General features: G+C 42.8%; 2 protein-coding genes across 2 annotated transcripts; both read left to right on the top strand.

Moving 5' to 3' along the window:
* Positions 1–4,734: 4,734 nt before the first annotated feature.
* LOC118429349 (WSC domain-containing protein 2-like) lies at positions 4,735–10,123 on the top strand. The gene is made up of 6 exons (XM_035839831.1): positions 4,735–4,863; positions 6,510–6,732; positions 7,270–7,395; positions 8,567–8,722; positions 9,577–9,735; positions 10,119–10,123. Exons 1-6 carry the CDS (start codon positions 4,786–4,788, stop codon positions 10,121–10,123), a joined length of 747 nt encoding a protein of 248 aa, XP_035695724.1. The 5' UTR covers positions 4,735–4,785.
* Positions 10,124–10,736: 613 nt separating this feature from the next.
* On the top strand, positions 10,737–17,892 carry LOC118429350 (zonadhesin-like). Its single transcript, XM_035839832.1, has 11 exons — positions 10,737–10,751; positions 11,008–11,302; positions 11,582–11,593; positions 11,909–11,968; positions 12,794–13,026; positions 13,698–13,859; positions 15,629–15,750; positions 16,170–16,290; positions 16,875–17,043; positions 17,523–17,719; positions 17,860–17,892. Exons 1-11 carry the CDS (start codon positions 10,737–10,739, stop codon positions 17,890–17,892), a joined length of 1,419 nt encoding a protein of 472 aa, XP_035695725.1.
* The last annotated feature ends 339 nt before the right edge of the window (positions 17,893–18,231 follow it).

Consider the following 18,231-nt stretch of genomic DNA (forward strand, 5'->3'; position numbering starts at 1 on the left):
AACGCGGTTTACGCAGGGCCGTGGCGCACATATTGACCTTCGCGGAGCTGTGTAAACAGTGTAGACCGTGGCAAGGATATTCTACACTGCATCGAATAGGATAGTGCCATTTTATGTCTACTTAGGTTGAATGTCACCGCCGTGACTTCATACAGAGCGCTACTATCATCTGCAAATGTGGAAGGATGCCTACTCACGTTGAATATATGGTCATAGTCTTTCAATCAATCGGATTATCAATTTGGCCTATCTCTCGGGCGGAAAGAATACTTCTAGACATAGAACTGAATACTATAATCTGAAAGAAACACTTTTAGCTTTCAGAAATGTTGTTGCAAAAATCAGTGTAAAAATGTGCAATTTATTTATTCATTAATCTCAAAACAAGTGTGTAGCCCCATCAACTTTTTTGAAGTTGATTTCCAAGGGGGCTCACCATACATGGGCAATGAATTGTTAATACTAACGCTTACATTCGCAATATGAACTACGATATTAGAATGTCCCTTATTATGTTACTGATTTTCGTTCTGTAGTGAGGACATTTCTTTCTCCAAGGGTTAATTCTTTGTCTAATCAGTGTAAGAACCTCGGCCTTTTGTCCTTGTAAAATTCAAAGGAATGACCTTGCTTGGAGGTGTCTCTAAGACCCCTTTTGTTACAGGTATTTGGGTATTTGCACCTCAATATATTGGCTTAAAAATATTGTAGTCGGTTTAACAGCAGTAACCCAAGTGTCATCCTGGTCCGTCAAAGAAGGTTAGACATCCAGGTAACGAAATACCGCAAATAGCAGCTTCTCAAACAGCGTTATATAATTTTGAAAATCTTTAGACGTATTTGGTAGTATACACTACCTTTCATTAGTGTCACTATCATCCTTGAACCTTTTTTGTCTTTATCATGCATGACTATCAGAAGAAATTCCTGTTTTTTAAAGTTCTGCTCCGGTGGGGATTTTTGAGTCGTAAATAGTCCTTTTGTCAAAAAGTAATTACTGTAAGTTTGCTCATCGCTAAGGCTTTCTTCGAACTGAGAGGGCAATTTTGTTTCATATTTTTATTGCATGGCAATGATTCTGTTAGCATAGAAGATATGAGAGCACGGGAAATGTAGTATCAGTAATTCCAACATTGGTAGGGATATTTAGGTTTTAGATACGTCTGTATCAGGTCAAATAGGAAATACATTAAGCTAGTCTTAACCTGTCACAGTCTCCCGTTGATTAGCAGGGCCCTCTTTGGGATAGAAGAAGCTTTCTTGATTTTAGAATAATACAAGGGATCCTTCTGGATTCAGCATATAACGCTGTGTGGAAATCCACATGTAGACCCTCATACATGATTGACCCTCTACATCTGATCATTTAACGTACACCCTCTAACGACATGTTACATCCGCGTAATAATAAGACCGCAACATTAAGAAATACGTGCTTTCGAGGCCGTCTTGAAACATCTTACGTGTGTATATCTTGGGGGATAACTGATTCTGAGTAACTAAACTTCTTTGAGATTCCTTTTTTTTTACAAACATCGCGGCTTTAAGGTTACCATGACAGTTGACATTACCGTCTGCCCAATTGCAAGTCAAGTGGTCAACATGAATTTGTAGGTTCAGGTCAACCACGAAGCTATACTCCATTTCCTAAATTTACAACAACACAGAAGTAATAGGTATTAGTACAGAACGCCCCTTTAATGAGAATGCTTAACACCACCACCCATTGAACCTTAAGGCGGTTTGGTGTGTGCATGAACAGTTGCCTTTGTATGAAACAGTATGACTAAGCTTTAATCGTTGACCCTTCAAGCACTCTTCATTGTGTTGAAGCTGAGTTTCGAGGTTATAGATTATCGGGCCCTTAGGATGTCATAGCTCTATGTGTTGCACGGTTGTCAGACGAAAAGGGTGCGTGATGCTTTGTTCAGGCTTGGCTGGCATCCAGTCTATCGTGTTTTCGCAGGGCCCTCTTTTGGTCGGGCTCACTTCGGGGCAGAAGAAGCTTGCCACCGTCGGGGTAATCTTTGGCACCCGGTAGTAGTTACACGCGGTAGGGGGTAAAATTTGCCAAACATCTAGCTGACTCACGGCCGCTACCTACTGAAACTCTTAATACTACTAATAGAAAAATAAACTTTACTTTTGAACTGAACTCCCGCCCATTTTTTTCTACATTATTGTTAGATGACAATTAGAAGGAATTCCGGTTTTTCATAACTCGTGTTCCGGACATATTGTACAGTGACTTTAGAGTGGTACATAGCTCATGGGGTAGGAATTAAGTACTGTAAATGCATTTAAGTTCGCGGGGACTTAATTTCGCGGTAGCGGGAAAGGGACTTTTCGCGGTGGATATAAGTTCGCGGTAAACCATAGACTACAGTCTAAAACCATAATAGAAAAATGTTCGCGGTGAAGTGGTCACCGCGAAAACCGCGAACATTAATTCACCGCGAACATTTCTGCATTTACAGTACTTAAAGTTGGTCTTTTTCTGGAACTGCATGGTCAGATTTTGCTTCTAACGTTTTATTTGTTACCAATCACACTGTTAGCACGTAAGATGGTGCAAGGAATGCAGTGTCAGTCATTACAACTACCGGGTGCCAAAGATTACCTAGGCGGCGGGAAGCTTCCGCGGCCCCGAAGAGAGCTCGGTCAAAGAGGGCCCTGCGAAAATACGATAGACTGGATGTCAGTCAAACTTGAACAAAGCAACCCGCACCCTTTTTTGCTTGACTAAAACACAGGTGTGAGTCCTAAGGGCACACAATGTCATAATCAATCACCTCGAAATTCAGGTTCTATAGTGTGTTTAAATGGCCAGTCACCAAGTCTTAGTATTTCTGACTCGTCAGATAGATATCAAGATATATGACAAAATGGAGATATAAGAAATCTAATGTCTGCCCTGCACAATACTGGCGAACAGCAGTGCAAGTTTTAGAATATATGTCTGGATCAAACAAAACTCGAAAAAACACAACTGGCTTTGAAAACTGCATTCGCCACTTTTTGTTTTCATCATTATCAGACGACGATCAGAAGAAATTCCGGTTTTTGATATCTCATGTTCTGGGCATACCGTGGTGGTTGTCTTTTATTGCTAGATCTCTTGGAGCTGCAAAACTTGAGCTTTTTGTGTAGAGAGTACGTACTGTAAGCTTGCCCCCCTAGCGGTCTTTTTGAACATGCAGGGACCAATTTTGTCTCAAACTTTTAAGTAGGTGCTAGAGATTTTGTTAGCATCGAAGATATAAGAGTACAAGAAATGTAGTACTAGTATCAGTCATTCTAACTTTAGTTGGAAACTGAGGGCATACAGCGTTAACCGTGCAAAATATGTCTGGATGGGATAAAATATGAAAACACATTACGTCATCCTGCCTACCGTACATCGGTCAGGCTCTCTTCGGGGCATGGGAGGCTTTCCGCCGCCGGGGTAACCTTTTATTTGGCACTAGGTAGGAGTTATACACGCGCGGTAGGAGTTAAACTGACCCACCACGGAACTGCAACCACGTATAACTATAACTACCGGGTGCCAAAGTTTACGCCGGCGGTGGAAAGGTTCTCCTGCCCCGAAGAGATCTAGACCAAAAGAGGGCCCTGCGATTCCATGTTAGACTGGATGCCAGACAAAGTCTGAATAAATCACCCCGCACCATTTTTCGTCTGACAAACGTACAGCACATAGAGATGTGACATCCTAAGGGCCCGATTATCTATAACCTCGAGGGTCAGCTTCAACACAATGAAGAGTGTGCTAAGGGTCAACGATCAAAGCTTAGCCATATTGTCTCTAAAATACATCTGTTCATACACACACCAAAACGCCTTAAGGTTGAATGGGTGGTGGCGTTAAGCATTCTTATTAAAGGGGTGTTTTTTGTACTAATACCCATCACTTCTGTGTAGGTCTAAATCTCGGGAATCAAACAACAGCTTTATGGTTGACTTAAACGTATAAGTTCCTGTTGACCACTTGACTTGAGCAGACGGTAATTTCAATTCTTATGGTAACGCTAAAGCAGCCACGCGTTAAAAGAATTACAAAGGTCAAAAAATCAGCATTCCTTAAAGAATGGACACTTATGATATTCAACAAAGTTCAAGAATTACGTGATAGCACCTCTTTTTTTTTTCTTAAGTGGTGGTCTCGTGGTGGTAGAGCTATGTAGCAGATGTCAACGGCGTTGGAGGGAATACATGGTCAGATTTTGATGAGTCGTATGTGTAGGAGGGTCTGCATTGGGATTCTACCGCAACGTTTACGCTGAATGCAGAAGAACCCCCCCCCCCCCCCAACGTGTCATCAAAGAAGGCAATTACGCAAACTTTGGTCACCCTTATACGTATTGCGTGATCAAAAGACAGTTTTCTCTTCGAATGACATGGAATAGACAAGTTGCTACCTAAGACTTACGGAAACACGTTAACGACATACAGACCCTCATATATGTTAAAGATTGTATCTGAAACACGTTGTGCCTTAAGGGGTATATTCAAAGATGTACGTAGATAGGGCAAACGTAAACAAAGTGTATACTTTTTCCACCATTCATTACGTTATGTAGTTTGTTTTTAAATAATTCGACACAAAATGGATATCTTCGTTCATAATTCTTGACAACGTTGCAAGGTAGAATTTTCAAGAAGCTATAGGGTGGTCAGTTTGGATTAACAATTTTTTCAAGTGTACTCATCAACGTCATTGTTTCCATGGCGACAGGGTCGACCTTGTAGACCGGCCTGTTGGACTGGTGACGAGCGCGCCTCACCATGGCGTCCACGAGCGCCACCATGCGGATGATGTTTGTGCTGCTGCTCGTGATCCATGTTGTAGATTTTCGGGCTGAGGTAAGGAACTATATTTTCTATGATACTGCCTATAGTCATTACGTCATAACGAGTAGATCAAAATCCGTGAATAGCTTCATCCGGTTGGTAAAGAACTGACTAAATAGTGGTGTTTTTTTTTCCACAACATTTGCTTTATCTGTACACTTCGTTGACTGTACTGCATGTATGTTTTCTTTTTGAGGCGATTCTGGCTGGTTCACATTATACTGCAACTATAGATATTGCTGTTTACAGATATGGTCCCGAAAGTTATGATAAAGTACTCACATAGATACAGTTACGCATTAATGTAAGTGAAAATGCTTTCCGTTTGGGAAAGCAGCGACACCTCTAGCTGCAGTGCAAGGTAAACTAGAAAGGTAATATTTGCAAGCAAATACAGAATGTTACCTTCACATGTTGTAGTCTAACACTGGCAACTGTTTTGTTCATTCTCATTTGAACACATTTCTAAATGTAGTGACCCGAGCCCCTCTAGATCTGACATTTGCTACATTATGTAACCGAACACCACATGGTGTCTGCTACTTTACCGGTTACCATGGTGACAGCCGTCTGGTACAGGTCGTTGACCTTATTTGTGCGGAAAAGAAGAAGAAAGCAAAAGAACAAAGCAAAAACAATATGTTCCCTTCTGTGAAGGTAACATAACCAGTCAGAATTACCTTGAGGAACTTGACTGACAGCCAAAGGAACGTCGGTCAAAATTTATCAAGAGATGCGAAAAAAAGAGTCTCTTTATAAAAGGATAGTGGATGGAAAGTTTCAGAAAGCCTATCGCGCGCCCCGTCTCAAGCATGACTTTTTTTAAAGCCGTGATGTATAGAACCGTTTTATCGCTCCTTGCAAAAGGAAATATTATTTTCTTGTGTAAAAACATCAGTTTTATTGCGGTAAACATAGCATTTAAATTATGCTTCAGAATCAAGGAAGTGCTCATGTGATTATAATCAATACTCTTATTTTGAGCTGGGCATAAAGCCGTAAATCAACAAAGACACTCACTAAAGATAAAAGGTCCTTGCGGCGCGTGTAAACATAATAAAAAAAGTCGGAAATAACCATAGGTTCGAACGCCCGTTCGGTTCGAATTACGTAATAGAACATCATCGAACATGATTCGAATTCGCCCCAACTCCAACACGAATCGAGCTTGCCTACGCCGCCTTAGCTCAACTGAGTACAGTCAAACCTGTATTAGCGGCCACCTTTGCATAGCGACCACCTGGCCATAGTGGCCACTTTTTGTCGGTCCCTTGGATTCGTAATGATTAAGAAATAGGCTTAGCGGCCACCTGTCCAACGCGGCCACGGCCACACGATTACCGTTCCCGTTGATACAGAAACACTGCCTATTGCAACCATACTGCAGCCTTATGTCACCCTGCACCGAGTTTGAAATTATAGTTTGCGAGGATTTGAGGAGTTCCTGACGGTCATTTTGGCGGTAGCAGAAGGTTTGCATGCCTTGAGCCGTGAAGTGCAAGTCTTTGTCGGTGAATTTACCGATCGAGACAATGTTACTTGGTGAGAAAGATTTGTTGGAACTGAAATCATGAGTAGCTTGCTCATGGTCAATTGATCAACATTTTCTCTATAGTGGCCACCTGTCTATAGTGACTGTATGTGTTCCCCTCACATAGGCTCATGGATGGGGCTGGCACAAACCTGGCGGACATAACTCTGGTGAACACAGCGGTGGCAGCCATGGTTCTGGTGGACATAGCCGTGGTAGCCATCGTCATTCTGGTGGTCACAGCCATGGTAGCCACCACTCTGGCAGTCGACATAGTAGCCATGGAAGCCATAGCCATGGAAGCCATAGTCATGGGCATAGCCACTCATCGTCTCAAGAGCACGGACAAGGTACGTAATAAGCTCGTTAGCCATTCGAGTACACATACGCAGCGACGTGAATTGTGGGTAATATGTCAAAGGTGTAGGCCTTGTTATACCAAACTCTATAACACATTTCAGTGTCTTTTGTTTATGTCTCGGGGGCTGCCGCCTGTGACATATTACCCACAATTCATTTCGCTGCACATGCGCACCCGGAGTTTATTTCCATCATGGTTTGTGCACAATTAAGCACGTTCATGCCCCTGACACATAAGCGAAGCGCATCTGGACATTGTTATGCAAATCGAGACAATGGTGAAGACAAGAATTGTTTACGAGTTAGGAGCACCCACATATTACCCACAATTCCCGTCGTTGCACATTTGTACTCGGAACTATGAATATGATTTTAGATATCTCTCTTTGACAGATTACGATTTTTATATTATAATTATTTCTCAAAATCATGAACCATGTATTATGTTGTTATTAAGAAATCTGTCACCACTTGCAATAACACATACAAGGCGTCTGATTTGGTGCTTTTTTTTTACATATCTCTAGGTGGCTACAAGGGCTGTTACGTGGACAACAGAAACCGCGTGTTCCCGCATTCACCCACGTCTTCGAATAGCATGACCACAGCTATATGTAAGGCCCACTGCAAGCGGAACGGGTACGCCTATGCAGGTATGTTTCTGCACATATATACGTGTGGGCACGTTACGAGAGTTTTTTTTTTCTATTTTGCTCTTAGACAGACGAGGACAATGTGGCACTGTACTCAAGTATTGTAACTTATATCAACAGTGCCACATACATACACGGTACAGACAGAAAGTAGAGATAGTCTTTTACCTCCCCGACCGAAGTCAGGTACCCATTTTTACACCTGGGTGTAGTGAGGAAGGCCGTGTAAAGTGCCTTTGCCAAGGGCACAACGTTGGGGGGCACGGCGGGGATCGAACTCAGAACCTCTAGATTCCGAGCTGAACGCTCTACCAGTTACGCCACGCCCGACGCCACAATATGAGTTACGAGAGTTTGCCACTCGAATTAATTACCTCCACGAAAGACTGGTGGTTAACCTCCAACTATTCCCCCCAAAAAAAACAGCCACTCAAGCAACTGGATATGATTTCCAGTTTACTTGCTTGAGTAGCTGCTGTTTGGCGCATCTTATTACCCGTATGTCTAACCTAAATCGACGTAGAAGGGAATATTGTTTATCGCTGGGTATGTATGTGTGTTCAAAAATATAACTCAAGACGATTTTTAAAAGTTTGAATGTATGAGATATGTCGCTAGCTATTGGCACAAAGCTGGGACCCCTAGCAGTACTTTCAGAATCTGAGGCATAACATGCCGATACCCCACTCCTGAAAGTAGTGGGGTATAGTCCATAGAGGGTTAATGTACTAGCCTCTACCAGGCTCCGTGGATCGGTAGAATCATTATCCTCACCACCTATTAGATAGCGATTAGTGGACTTCAAAGAACATAGCGACCCCGCACAGGCTTCGTGGTGAGGAAACGTACTCTTCTGGCCGGCTAACTCCCCTAGCGCACTAGGGACACTATTTGTCCAATTTCTACAATCAGACCACCGATCCACGAAGCCTGGTAGAGGCTATTGATGTACCCCAAGAGGTCAATAACCTCTGCAAGCAGAGGTTTGAATCCGACTGTTTTCGTTAGGCTTCTTGTTTTGTATCGTGTTTTTCTTTCTTTTCATGTCTTCTGGCAAAAATAGAAAGCCTAACAAAAACGCCGGAGCCGAACCTCTGATTGGAGAGTAGTCTCAATTTGGAACACCCGTGTGGCTTGTTTATAATTCGATCATGGTAATGTTCCCTGGCAGGCACAGAGTACGCGCAGCAGTGTTTCTGCGGGACGGCAGCGCAGTTTGCCAGGCTGCCTGCGCCCCGGCGTGCCTCCGAGTGCAACAAAAAGTGCAAAGGGAACAAGAAGGAAATCTGTGGAGGAACATGGCGGATATCAATCTACTGGATTGGAGGTAAGACCGGCATTAGCACGTTTACGATAAGCTCTTTCGTAGCTATGTGTGGGTAACGGAAATTCTGGGTAAAATGTCAAAGCCACACAAAGGTGAAGACCACATACATTGTACTTACAAACTCCACCATTTTGAAGACACCATTACCTTCTGGAAATTATTACTAAAATAAAAAAAAATGGTAGAGACGAAACTGTTAACGTCTCATGGGCCTTCACATTGACATATTACCTACAGCGCGTAGTGAAATCTGCAAAGGAGCTTGTTATCATTACCGAGTATATTGAGGCCGACTTCGTAGCACCAGAGACTTTTCAGAGCATCATCATCGAGATGAAAGAAATGCTGGCTTAAAACTGCTTGATTCTTCAATAATTCTTCATCTCACTTGTTCGAAATAATTGTTCCTTAAATTTGAAATTTCTCAGCGCGCGGTAAAGTTGCGGGAATGCAGTCTGGTACGATATATGATTTCTGCACTCGGAAATGGGAATTTCATCTTTGTATATGATCTGCTTTCTATTCTAAGGAGATTTACCTACAAGAGACAAAAAAACAGGCAATACTAGATATTCAAGCCATCACCGAACAGAGACTTTGATCGTTATAAACTTCCTAGCACCTTTGACCAATTACTGACGTCACGTATCCGCCAGATCACGAGTTGATAAGTTCGCGTGTCTGTAAGTCTCACGAGTTTACGTTCTGAAGTGATTAGCCATTATTTATCCCGAAGAAGGCCTCAGTGGTCCCTTTTTGTTGTATGAAAGTTTGGCGTTGTACTATTGAATACTGTCTATAGTATTACAAGGGAGGTTGTGGTCTCAATACATTGTTATTGTCTATCTTACTAGGTGGGGGCGGGGGAGTCACTACGACCCGTACACACTACAGGGTGTACAACGAAGCGAAGACATACTCCGAGGCCCAGAGGCGATGCCAACAGGACGGTGGACATCTTGCTGATTTGAAAACACCTGCCATCGCTGCCGTCGTTGCAAGACTGGTGGACAGTAGGAACGACTACTGGATCGGCCTGAATGACATTAATGTACGTGGTTTTGTGATGAAACTCTTAAGGACATACTTAGGTTTAGGGGTTAGGGGTTAGGGTTAGGGTTAGGGTTAAGGTTTAGGCTTGAGAATAGGATTGAGGTTGGAGTTAGGGTTAGGAGTTAGGGTTAGGGTTAGGGTTAGGGTTGGGTTAGATATAGGATTGAGGTTGGGTTTGGGTTGTGTTTGGATTAGAGTTGGGAGTTAGAGTTCTTAGACTAATGATAATTTCGTCGAAACATCTTTTAAGAAAGATAAGTAGTAATTATTACATTAACATTTATACGTAAGGCACAATAAGGATAATTTCCTATGCTACAGTATTCTTATTGTTCTTATGCAGCATGAGGGTGGCTGGCACTGGTCTGACGGTGTACCACTGAGCAGTTGTAGCTACAAGAACTGGTACCCTGGGGAACCCAACAACCTGTTTAACGAAGACTGTGGCCACCTGTGGGGTGGCAACAAAGGTCTGAAGTGGAACGATCTAAGCTGCAATGCGAGAAAATACTTCATCTGTCAAACAGGTAAGTCCTTACACCACCATGGTGAAAATAGTGCAGCTATAGCTAGTTTTAAGAATTTGTTAAACTGACTTGACCTGACTTGAGGGAAGTTAACGGCTTGTAATGTCGAAGCAAACATACTTATTGTTGGTAGTACTGACATAGATGTTAATTCAACAAATTACGTCCTTAAATATGCATTGCATGAGTTTTTTTCTGTGTATGTGCTTTTTCAGGAGACAGACAGACTGCCGGTTGCACTGGAAAGCCTCCAGGTAAGCCAATCATCATTCATCAAGATAATGAGATGGTGTGAATTTGAATTAAGCAATCAAAATCATTAGACATCGCATAGGCAAACTCAGATATATCCCTGAGTTATGTACTAGTATAATTAAATCTGATATGTTTAGAATCACATATTTACATCCTGAGTAAAATTACCCCGAGTATAAATGTGTGATTTGCCTGTATTTTCCATGTATCCCTCCACGGGACCCATCAACTCATACCTGTCCTTACACAAACTTAACCGTTAACAGCTGAACGGAACAAATTTTGACTAAATGGGAAATCTTACCTTTTCCCCCACACAATAAATCTTCAGATAAAGTCAATGATTTCAAAGAAAATAAAGGATTTTAAGTTGGCACTATCAAGGAGGTTTTATGTTGAACCTTCTGCTGCGCAATTAACGTAATTTTCACACCTCCCCTCCTCACACAGGAACGTGGATACACCAGCCTGGGTTGCTGGAAGGACACATGGAAACGTGCCATTCCCACACTCGAAAGGACAGATGCACGCCTAGACGGCTTCTACAAGGCACGAGCCAACGCTATAGAGAAGTGTTACCAGGTAGCACGTTCTCGTGGTTTCACCGTGTTTGCTGTACAAGATGGCGGCTGGTGTGCTGGGTCTGCCAATGCACTCAACACGTACAGGAAGTACGGGCCTTCCCGAACGTGTGCAGCGGACGGAGAAGGCGGGCCTTGGGGAAATGCAGTGTACAAGATTACAGGTTGGAGTCTAGTCATAGCGTATAGGTACTAGGTGTAACGTCAAGTGAATTAATCTATTTTTTCACATGTATAGCAATTAAGAAAAATTCTTCTTTTAACAACATTTAAAAATTACTTTGAAAAATCTTTAAGAAATTTTAGGAAATATTTCAAGATCTTTAAATCTTGATAGTTGTGATACTATTGAATGAATAGTAATGAGAAACAATGCATATGAATATCACATTAAGCCGATAATTTCTCATTAATATGTTTTTGTTTTCCTCTTGACGTTTCAGGTGGACCTATAGGTATGTGAACTTTTACTGGCTTTTGGGTATACGTCTTTTTGCCATAGCAAAATAAGTTAACATGGAGCCAATTATGGCATGTTATGATCATAATTATGCCATGCGTATTTCAAAATGTACTTGTAAGTTGCATTTCAATTATGTTCCTGCATATTTATGTGAGATTATGTTGCAGTATAATTAGCGCTAATGATTATAAGATTTATGTATTCTTACTGAAAACTGTCTACTGAATTCCTTTTTTTTTTTTGCTGATCTTCATTATTTGAGCAATTATGGGAGACAACATTTGAAAGTATCTTGCATCTTTCACAGAACCGCCGGGGCCTGTCAACCATGTATGCCTGGGACAGCTGTCGTGTCAGACACCAAAACGTAAGTTTTTTTTTTTTTTTGATTTGCCCTTCTATAATGTCTAACTCAACTCGTAAGTGTGTCTCCAGATCATTCTTTGTTTGAATGATTGAATTTGATAACAGAAAAAAGTAAAAAAAATCGAAAAGTTTTACAACGTTGATATATCTGTCGCGGATATGTCTCGTAAATGGAAGGAAAAGAAAATAGTATGAGTTCGAAAACATGAAACGTCGCTGACACGTATTCGGAAGAACGGGAAATTCTATCCGTCCGGGCATGTGCCAAAACATTTCATGACTCATGACATTCTGAGACATAATGAATATGAAAATGTCATCTGACAATGGCCCAGAAAAAATGCACATCATGTTTCGTGCAAACTCCTAATTTGTCCAGGTATTCCTTAACGAAATATATGGACCTTGGATATGCAAAGAATGTAGAACATATCACGTATTTGGAGGCAAGAAACGTCAATGGCGCGTATCTTGAAAAACAGGAAAGTCTTATTTGTCCGGATACATAACAAGTCAATTCCTGACTCATGATATTTCCAGATATGGGAAATATTGAACATCGTGCCCGGGCACAGTCCGAATATTCAGCATGTCCAAAAATATGTCAACTCCGACTTTGTCCGGAAATCACACCCTTTCGCACAGTGTGAGTCCATCATGCTATCAGTGTCCAGAAATCGCAAACGTACAGAAATATGTGTACGTGACAAGGGATTGCCTAAGTCTGGTTTTGGAGCTGAGCTGAGTACATGTAGCCCAATATCAGTAACCCAATCATAAATGTATTGTTCATAACAATTATTTCTTTCATCACCGTCACTTGTAGCGGGTACGTGCTTGGCGTGGGGCGATCCTCACTACATCACCTTCGACAACCGCCGTCACGACTTCCAAGGAACGTGCAAGTACGTCCTGGTGCGTCACGCCGACTTCACGGTGGCAGTCCGTAACGTCCACCGTCCCGGTCGGAGCCAGCGGGTGGCCTTCTGCGACCGTGTGGAGGTGACCGTGTACGGGTACAAGATCCAGATTCGCAGCGGGGGCGGGAGAGACGTCCTAGTAAGTTCAAAGTACTTTTCATACCTATGGCCTCAGCTTGGCAAATTTGCAACAATATTCCATAATGCGGCTGCATTTGACCCTAATACTTTGCAGTCAAATCTGGTCTCAGCTACCACTCAAAAGAACAGGTTTTCGAGGAGTGGTTTCTCCATAAAGTTTACTTGCCAGTAATTAGTCTGATGATTGGTAGGTGACCATCGCCTACGAAAATCTGCAGCTGGGTTCAAAGATGAGTGCTTCTGTCAGTCATTTTTAGTTGTTGAGAGCAGTGTGGACTGAGAACCGAAATGGTTGCCAGGTGTTTACTTTATCAGGTGGTTGCCTGTGTCAGGTGGCTGCCTGTGTCAGGTGGCTGCCTGTGTCAGGTGGCTGCTTGTGTCAGGTGGCTGCCTTTGTGAGGTGGTTGCCTTTGCCAAGTGGTTGCCTGATTCAGGTGGTTGCCTGCGCCAGGTGGATGTCTGATTAAGGTGTTTGCCTATACCAGGTGATTGCCTGTCCCAGATGATTGCTTGTCCCAGGTGGTTGCCTGTGCCAGATGGTTGCATGTGCCAGTTGATTGCCTGTCCCATGTGGTTATCTGTTCCAGTTGTTTGCCTGTGGCAGATGATTGCCTGTGTCAGGTGGTTGCCCGGCCAGGTTTAACTGAATTTCTCCATACCTTTCCCTAGGTGAATGGATACCGCCGAAGCCTTCCTGTCTGCTTGAACCGCAAGGTCTCCATCTCCATCAGCGGGTTGAATGTGCTGATCCAGACGGACCGCTGCTTCTCACTCACGTACGACGGGAACCACCGTGTGGAGATCAAGGCTCCCGCCTCCTACAAAGGAAAGGTAGGTTACAGGCAGTAGTTCATCCTCCTACGAAGGGACCTTCGACGCCGAAACCGCCTGTCTGGATGTCCCTGCTTTCTCAACTGTCACCCTTAGTTCCTGACCGCCCTGCTTATAAATATTCATGAGCTTACTCTTATATATGCGACATCCCTTTTGAAAATTGAAAGGCCAATTCTCTGATTGGCTGACAGCGTGTTTGTGGCAGCGCCCACAGGAAGTAAGAGTGACGGTTGAGAAAGCAGGGTACATATCCAGACAGGCGGTTTCGCCTTTGGATGTCCCTGCGTTAGAAGGATGGCAATAGTTGGGAGCACATGAATCTCGTTGTATGAAATCATCCCTTGACTAGCGTCGGCCTACATCAGGCCTGTCCACGAGGGTACGGGGATTGTAGAATTCGGCACAACGAAATCAGGAAATAGGCAGTCCACGCTTTGGTTCATGTTCCCTCCGGGCAGCCGACCAACTCCTGTGGTAGCAAAATTCCCATGGCAAATTTTTATCCCTGTAATAGTCAACGTAGTCAGTCTGATAGAGACCTGGCCATCATAATGAAAGTAGTTACATTATCAGACTCGGTAACAATCAAATGCAAGATTTCCAGATAAATTAATCAATTAGAATCGCAATTAGAATCAATACAATTGTGACTTGTACAATTATTAGATTCATCAAATAAAAATAAATTTTCAGTGATTGAGCTGTTTTGCTCTTTTTGCGAATTTTCCGAAAATTAGGGCTAGCACTTTGAAAATGCCTGGCGCAATGTTGATTTTTCTTTAAAGGAATTGGTTTCGTAATACCCACCTCACATTAGGCGCGATTCGATCGGAAGACTAGTTTACGAGCTCTAAATGACATTTTCGTGAGTAAGACGTCCGGTGTTCTCACGATCATCTTGCGATTTTTAGGGATCGCCGGCAATTTTCAGGAGTCTTACAACGGTCGCGGTGCAGCGAAACATGTTCTTAACATAAGCGACAAGTCGCAGGAGATCTTCGAGATTGCGGAGCTCGTTACCGAGTCGCAGATCGTGCGTGCAAATCGTGCGTACCTCGCAAGGGTATCGGTCAATAGTCTTGCGTCAATCCAACGACTGAAGACCGATAGGCGAGCACAGACATAGTTATTAATCATCGAACGCAAATCGGATGACGCCCATTAGTCGGGCGACGTTCGGGCGACGTTCACCCGACTTCCGATTGTTAACAAATATTGAATTTCTGGGAAAGTGAGGGCAATTCTAACGTTGTAGCCCCTGTGGCAGTATGTAGGCTGGCTTTGTGACACACTTTCCTTTCTTGTGTCATTTGTATTATGCCCGCGCATTCCATTCATTGGTTAAAAAGATTTCGACAACAAAATACGCAACATTTATTGATCTCTTGCCTTTTTGAGGAACGTTTTCTGTTCCCTTGTCCGCGTGCAAGAGGTCATGGGAGGCTCATTATCATAGATTTATTCACCGTCGATCGCACGAGGCTCGCTTATATGTGAGGGAAACAGATTTTGGGCGAAAAATACGCAAGACCATCTTAAGATCTTAAAGTCAGCCGACCTTCCTGCGATCGCGAAGTACGTCCGAAGATCGTATATAATGTGAGGCGGGTATAAGGACGTCTGGATTTACGTACATCTTCCATAGACGTCTTACTCTGTAAATACTCAACAGAATCAGATTGCTAAGGTTTTTTTAAGCTTAGTTTCGAAGAAAAATCATGTAGCCTGTACAATTCACTATGTACTACTTTGATCTTACGTTCCAGCTTAGAGGAATGTGCGGAAACTACAACGGCCAGCCGAACGACGACAACCTGATGCCGGGAGGACAGGTCGCCTCCACCTCCCTTCTGTACGGCAACAGTTGGATCGCTCCTGATGACGACACGTATGACCTGAACCTATCTTGGTGTTCTAAGATATCATTGAAACGGTATTTAGATTATTTTAAATTAAGCTCCAGGAAGCTGCAAGTGACTAACATTCGCCCGACGAAAGGTCTCTACTAGAATTATTACGTAGTCAGCTCACATCACGTGATTTTATAGTAAACTTGCAAAATGTAGATGAAAAATTAAAGTAAGCCTATAGCGCTCCCCGTCTCGGTTGCTGAGTAAGGCTGAGAGTTTACGATGGCCACCATCACCCCCGTCCCCATAGTGTCATCAATCCTACATTGAAAAACGTTGCTAAGTTTGAACATACCATTCAGCTATGTGACCTAGTACCTCTGTATCTCTGGCAGTATTTTAAGACAGTTTTCAGAAGTGAGAATGTATTGATTTTTGGGAAATCTTTCCATTTCAGTTGCCCGGACACAAGACCTCAAGACAATTTTGACTCTAACGACATCCGCCCGGCTGATCGACAGAGATACCTGCATCCGAGCAAGTGTGGACTCCTCAAAGCTGCAAACGGACCGTTTAGGGTACGTTAGCCGCTATATATAGAAACTTCTACATGTATATCAATCGCTTAGTATTTGTCGACCGGCCGTATCAAGTCAGGACATCATATCTATGTAATAATTGTTTACGGTATTTTGTCCCTTATAATATAAGAGTTCCTGTGTGTTCATACGCATCTGAGTCTATTGCATTATACAGTAAATTATTCTTTAAACTAAAAGCATATATCCCTAGGTCTCTTCATTGTTTTAAACAAAGAAATATTACAAGGGGTCCAAATGACATTATTTCAGCATCAGTAGTCTACCGTTGATTTACTGACAAACTTGTCGATTTCATGACAGCCTCCGTGAAAACTGAGGTATGCAGTAAGTGTTTATATGTTGTTCCCGCCGGCCCGGGTCCAAGTTTGTTCCCGTGTTGAGTTGTAATTGGATACCCTGTCAAGAATGCTCTCACAATTGATACAATTGAAAATTGGCACATGTCCAGGAAATGGGGGGGTTATGTGTCAAATGAAAATGATTGTGCTACATTAAAAAAAAATTGCTAACACTCTAGATACTTGATGGAGGTATGATGTTTTCAATTTGCTGTTCTACAGAGTTGTAACTCAATTGTTAGTCCAACGGAGTTCGTGGAGACGTGCGTGTTCGACATGGCGGCGTACCGGGGCGACCAGCTGGTGCTGTGTCAGAACTTACAGGCGTACGCTGACGCATGCGTATCAGCGGGAGGGAAACCACAGCAATGGAGGAGGAGCGGCTTCTGTGGTTTGTACACAAGTTGTGACCAGGCTAATAGTTAAAGTTCTCCCTGCACCAAATGGCGCCCATCTTCTTTTCAGTATCCCTGGGCCATGCAAGTTTGTGGAATCACTACAGCAGGCCCGAGCTAGTCCACTGGCAGTGGTGTGTTTGGTCAACTTCCATACTATTTCTCGAATGCCGAGTGTTAAGCAGAGAAAGCAGCATGTACCATGATTTTCTAAGTCTTTGGTATGACTCGGTCGGGGATTTAACTCACAACCTACCGAACGCACCTTGCCATTTTCTACGGCCATTGCACCGGTTGACTAGAGAAAATGCATAATTTGACGTTGTCTTACTGAATGATATTGGGCCGAATACAAATGAACGCGGTACAACTTAAGTACTAATAAAGAGCTTTAATTTCTTTACTTGGAATTCTTTTATAGAAATAGAAATGTCTCATTTAAAGTCTAAAATCTACTCCACTTCTTTTCCTACAGCGGTGCCCTGTCCACCTCACAGTCACTACTCCCAGTGTGCCACTCCCTGCCCCCGCACATGCGCAGACTCCGGCCCGAGGCCCTGTACGAGAAACTGCGTGGAGTCGTGTGTCTGTGATAACGGTTATGTGCTCAGCGGTGCCCACTGCGTGCCTTTAAGTAGCTGTGGGTGCTCTAAGGACGGAAATCTCTATGAGGTGCGTCAAATTTTAAATAAGATTATTACAACTTTTAAGCAACTGTGTTACTCGGTTACTACTGTAATTTTATCATTAAGACTTTGTAGGCAGTTGCTGAGCGTCCTTTGGTAAACTTAATTTGCGTTACTGTAATACAGTCAAAGTTCAATGACCATCCCGCCGTGTCATGAGTCTATATCCATTTGATAAAACACCGAGTGAGCAAAGCGAACGCTTTGTTAAATGCATAAACATGATTATGTAAACCCATTAGCAGGGCTTACTATACCAGTCCCTATTTGAGTGAAGATTGGTGGATTCTGATGCACATTTCTTTATCTATCCATGCCTTTATTGATGTATGGCACTGTTTAGCCTGTGGCTATTCCAATAGGCTAGCCTTTCTGACTAAGACAACACAAAAAGAAATTTGACATGGATGGACTAACCGTCAATGTACAGACGTTTATGGCCTCATGAATATATTTGCATTGTAAAATCTGATAACGTTGACATAAATTTGATTTTGA

The sequence above is a fragment of the Branchiostoma floridae genome, chromosome 13 (assembly GCF_000003815.2).
Source record: "Branchiostoma floridae strain S238N-H82 chromosome 13, Bfl_VNyyK, whole genome shotgun sequence".
Classification (NCBI taxonomy): Eukaryota; Metazoa; Chordata; class Leptocardii; order Amphioxiformes; family Branchiostomatidae; genus Branchiostoma; species Branchiostoma floridae.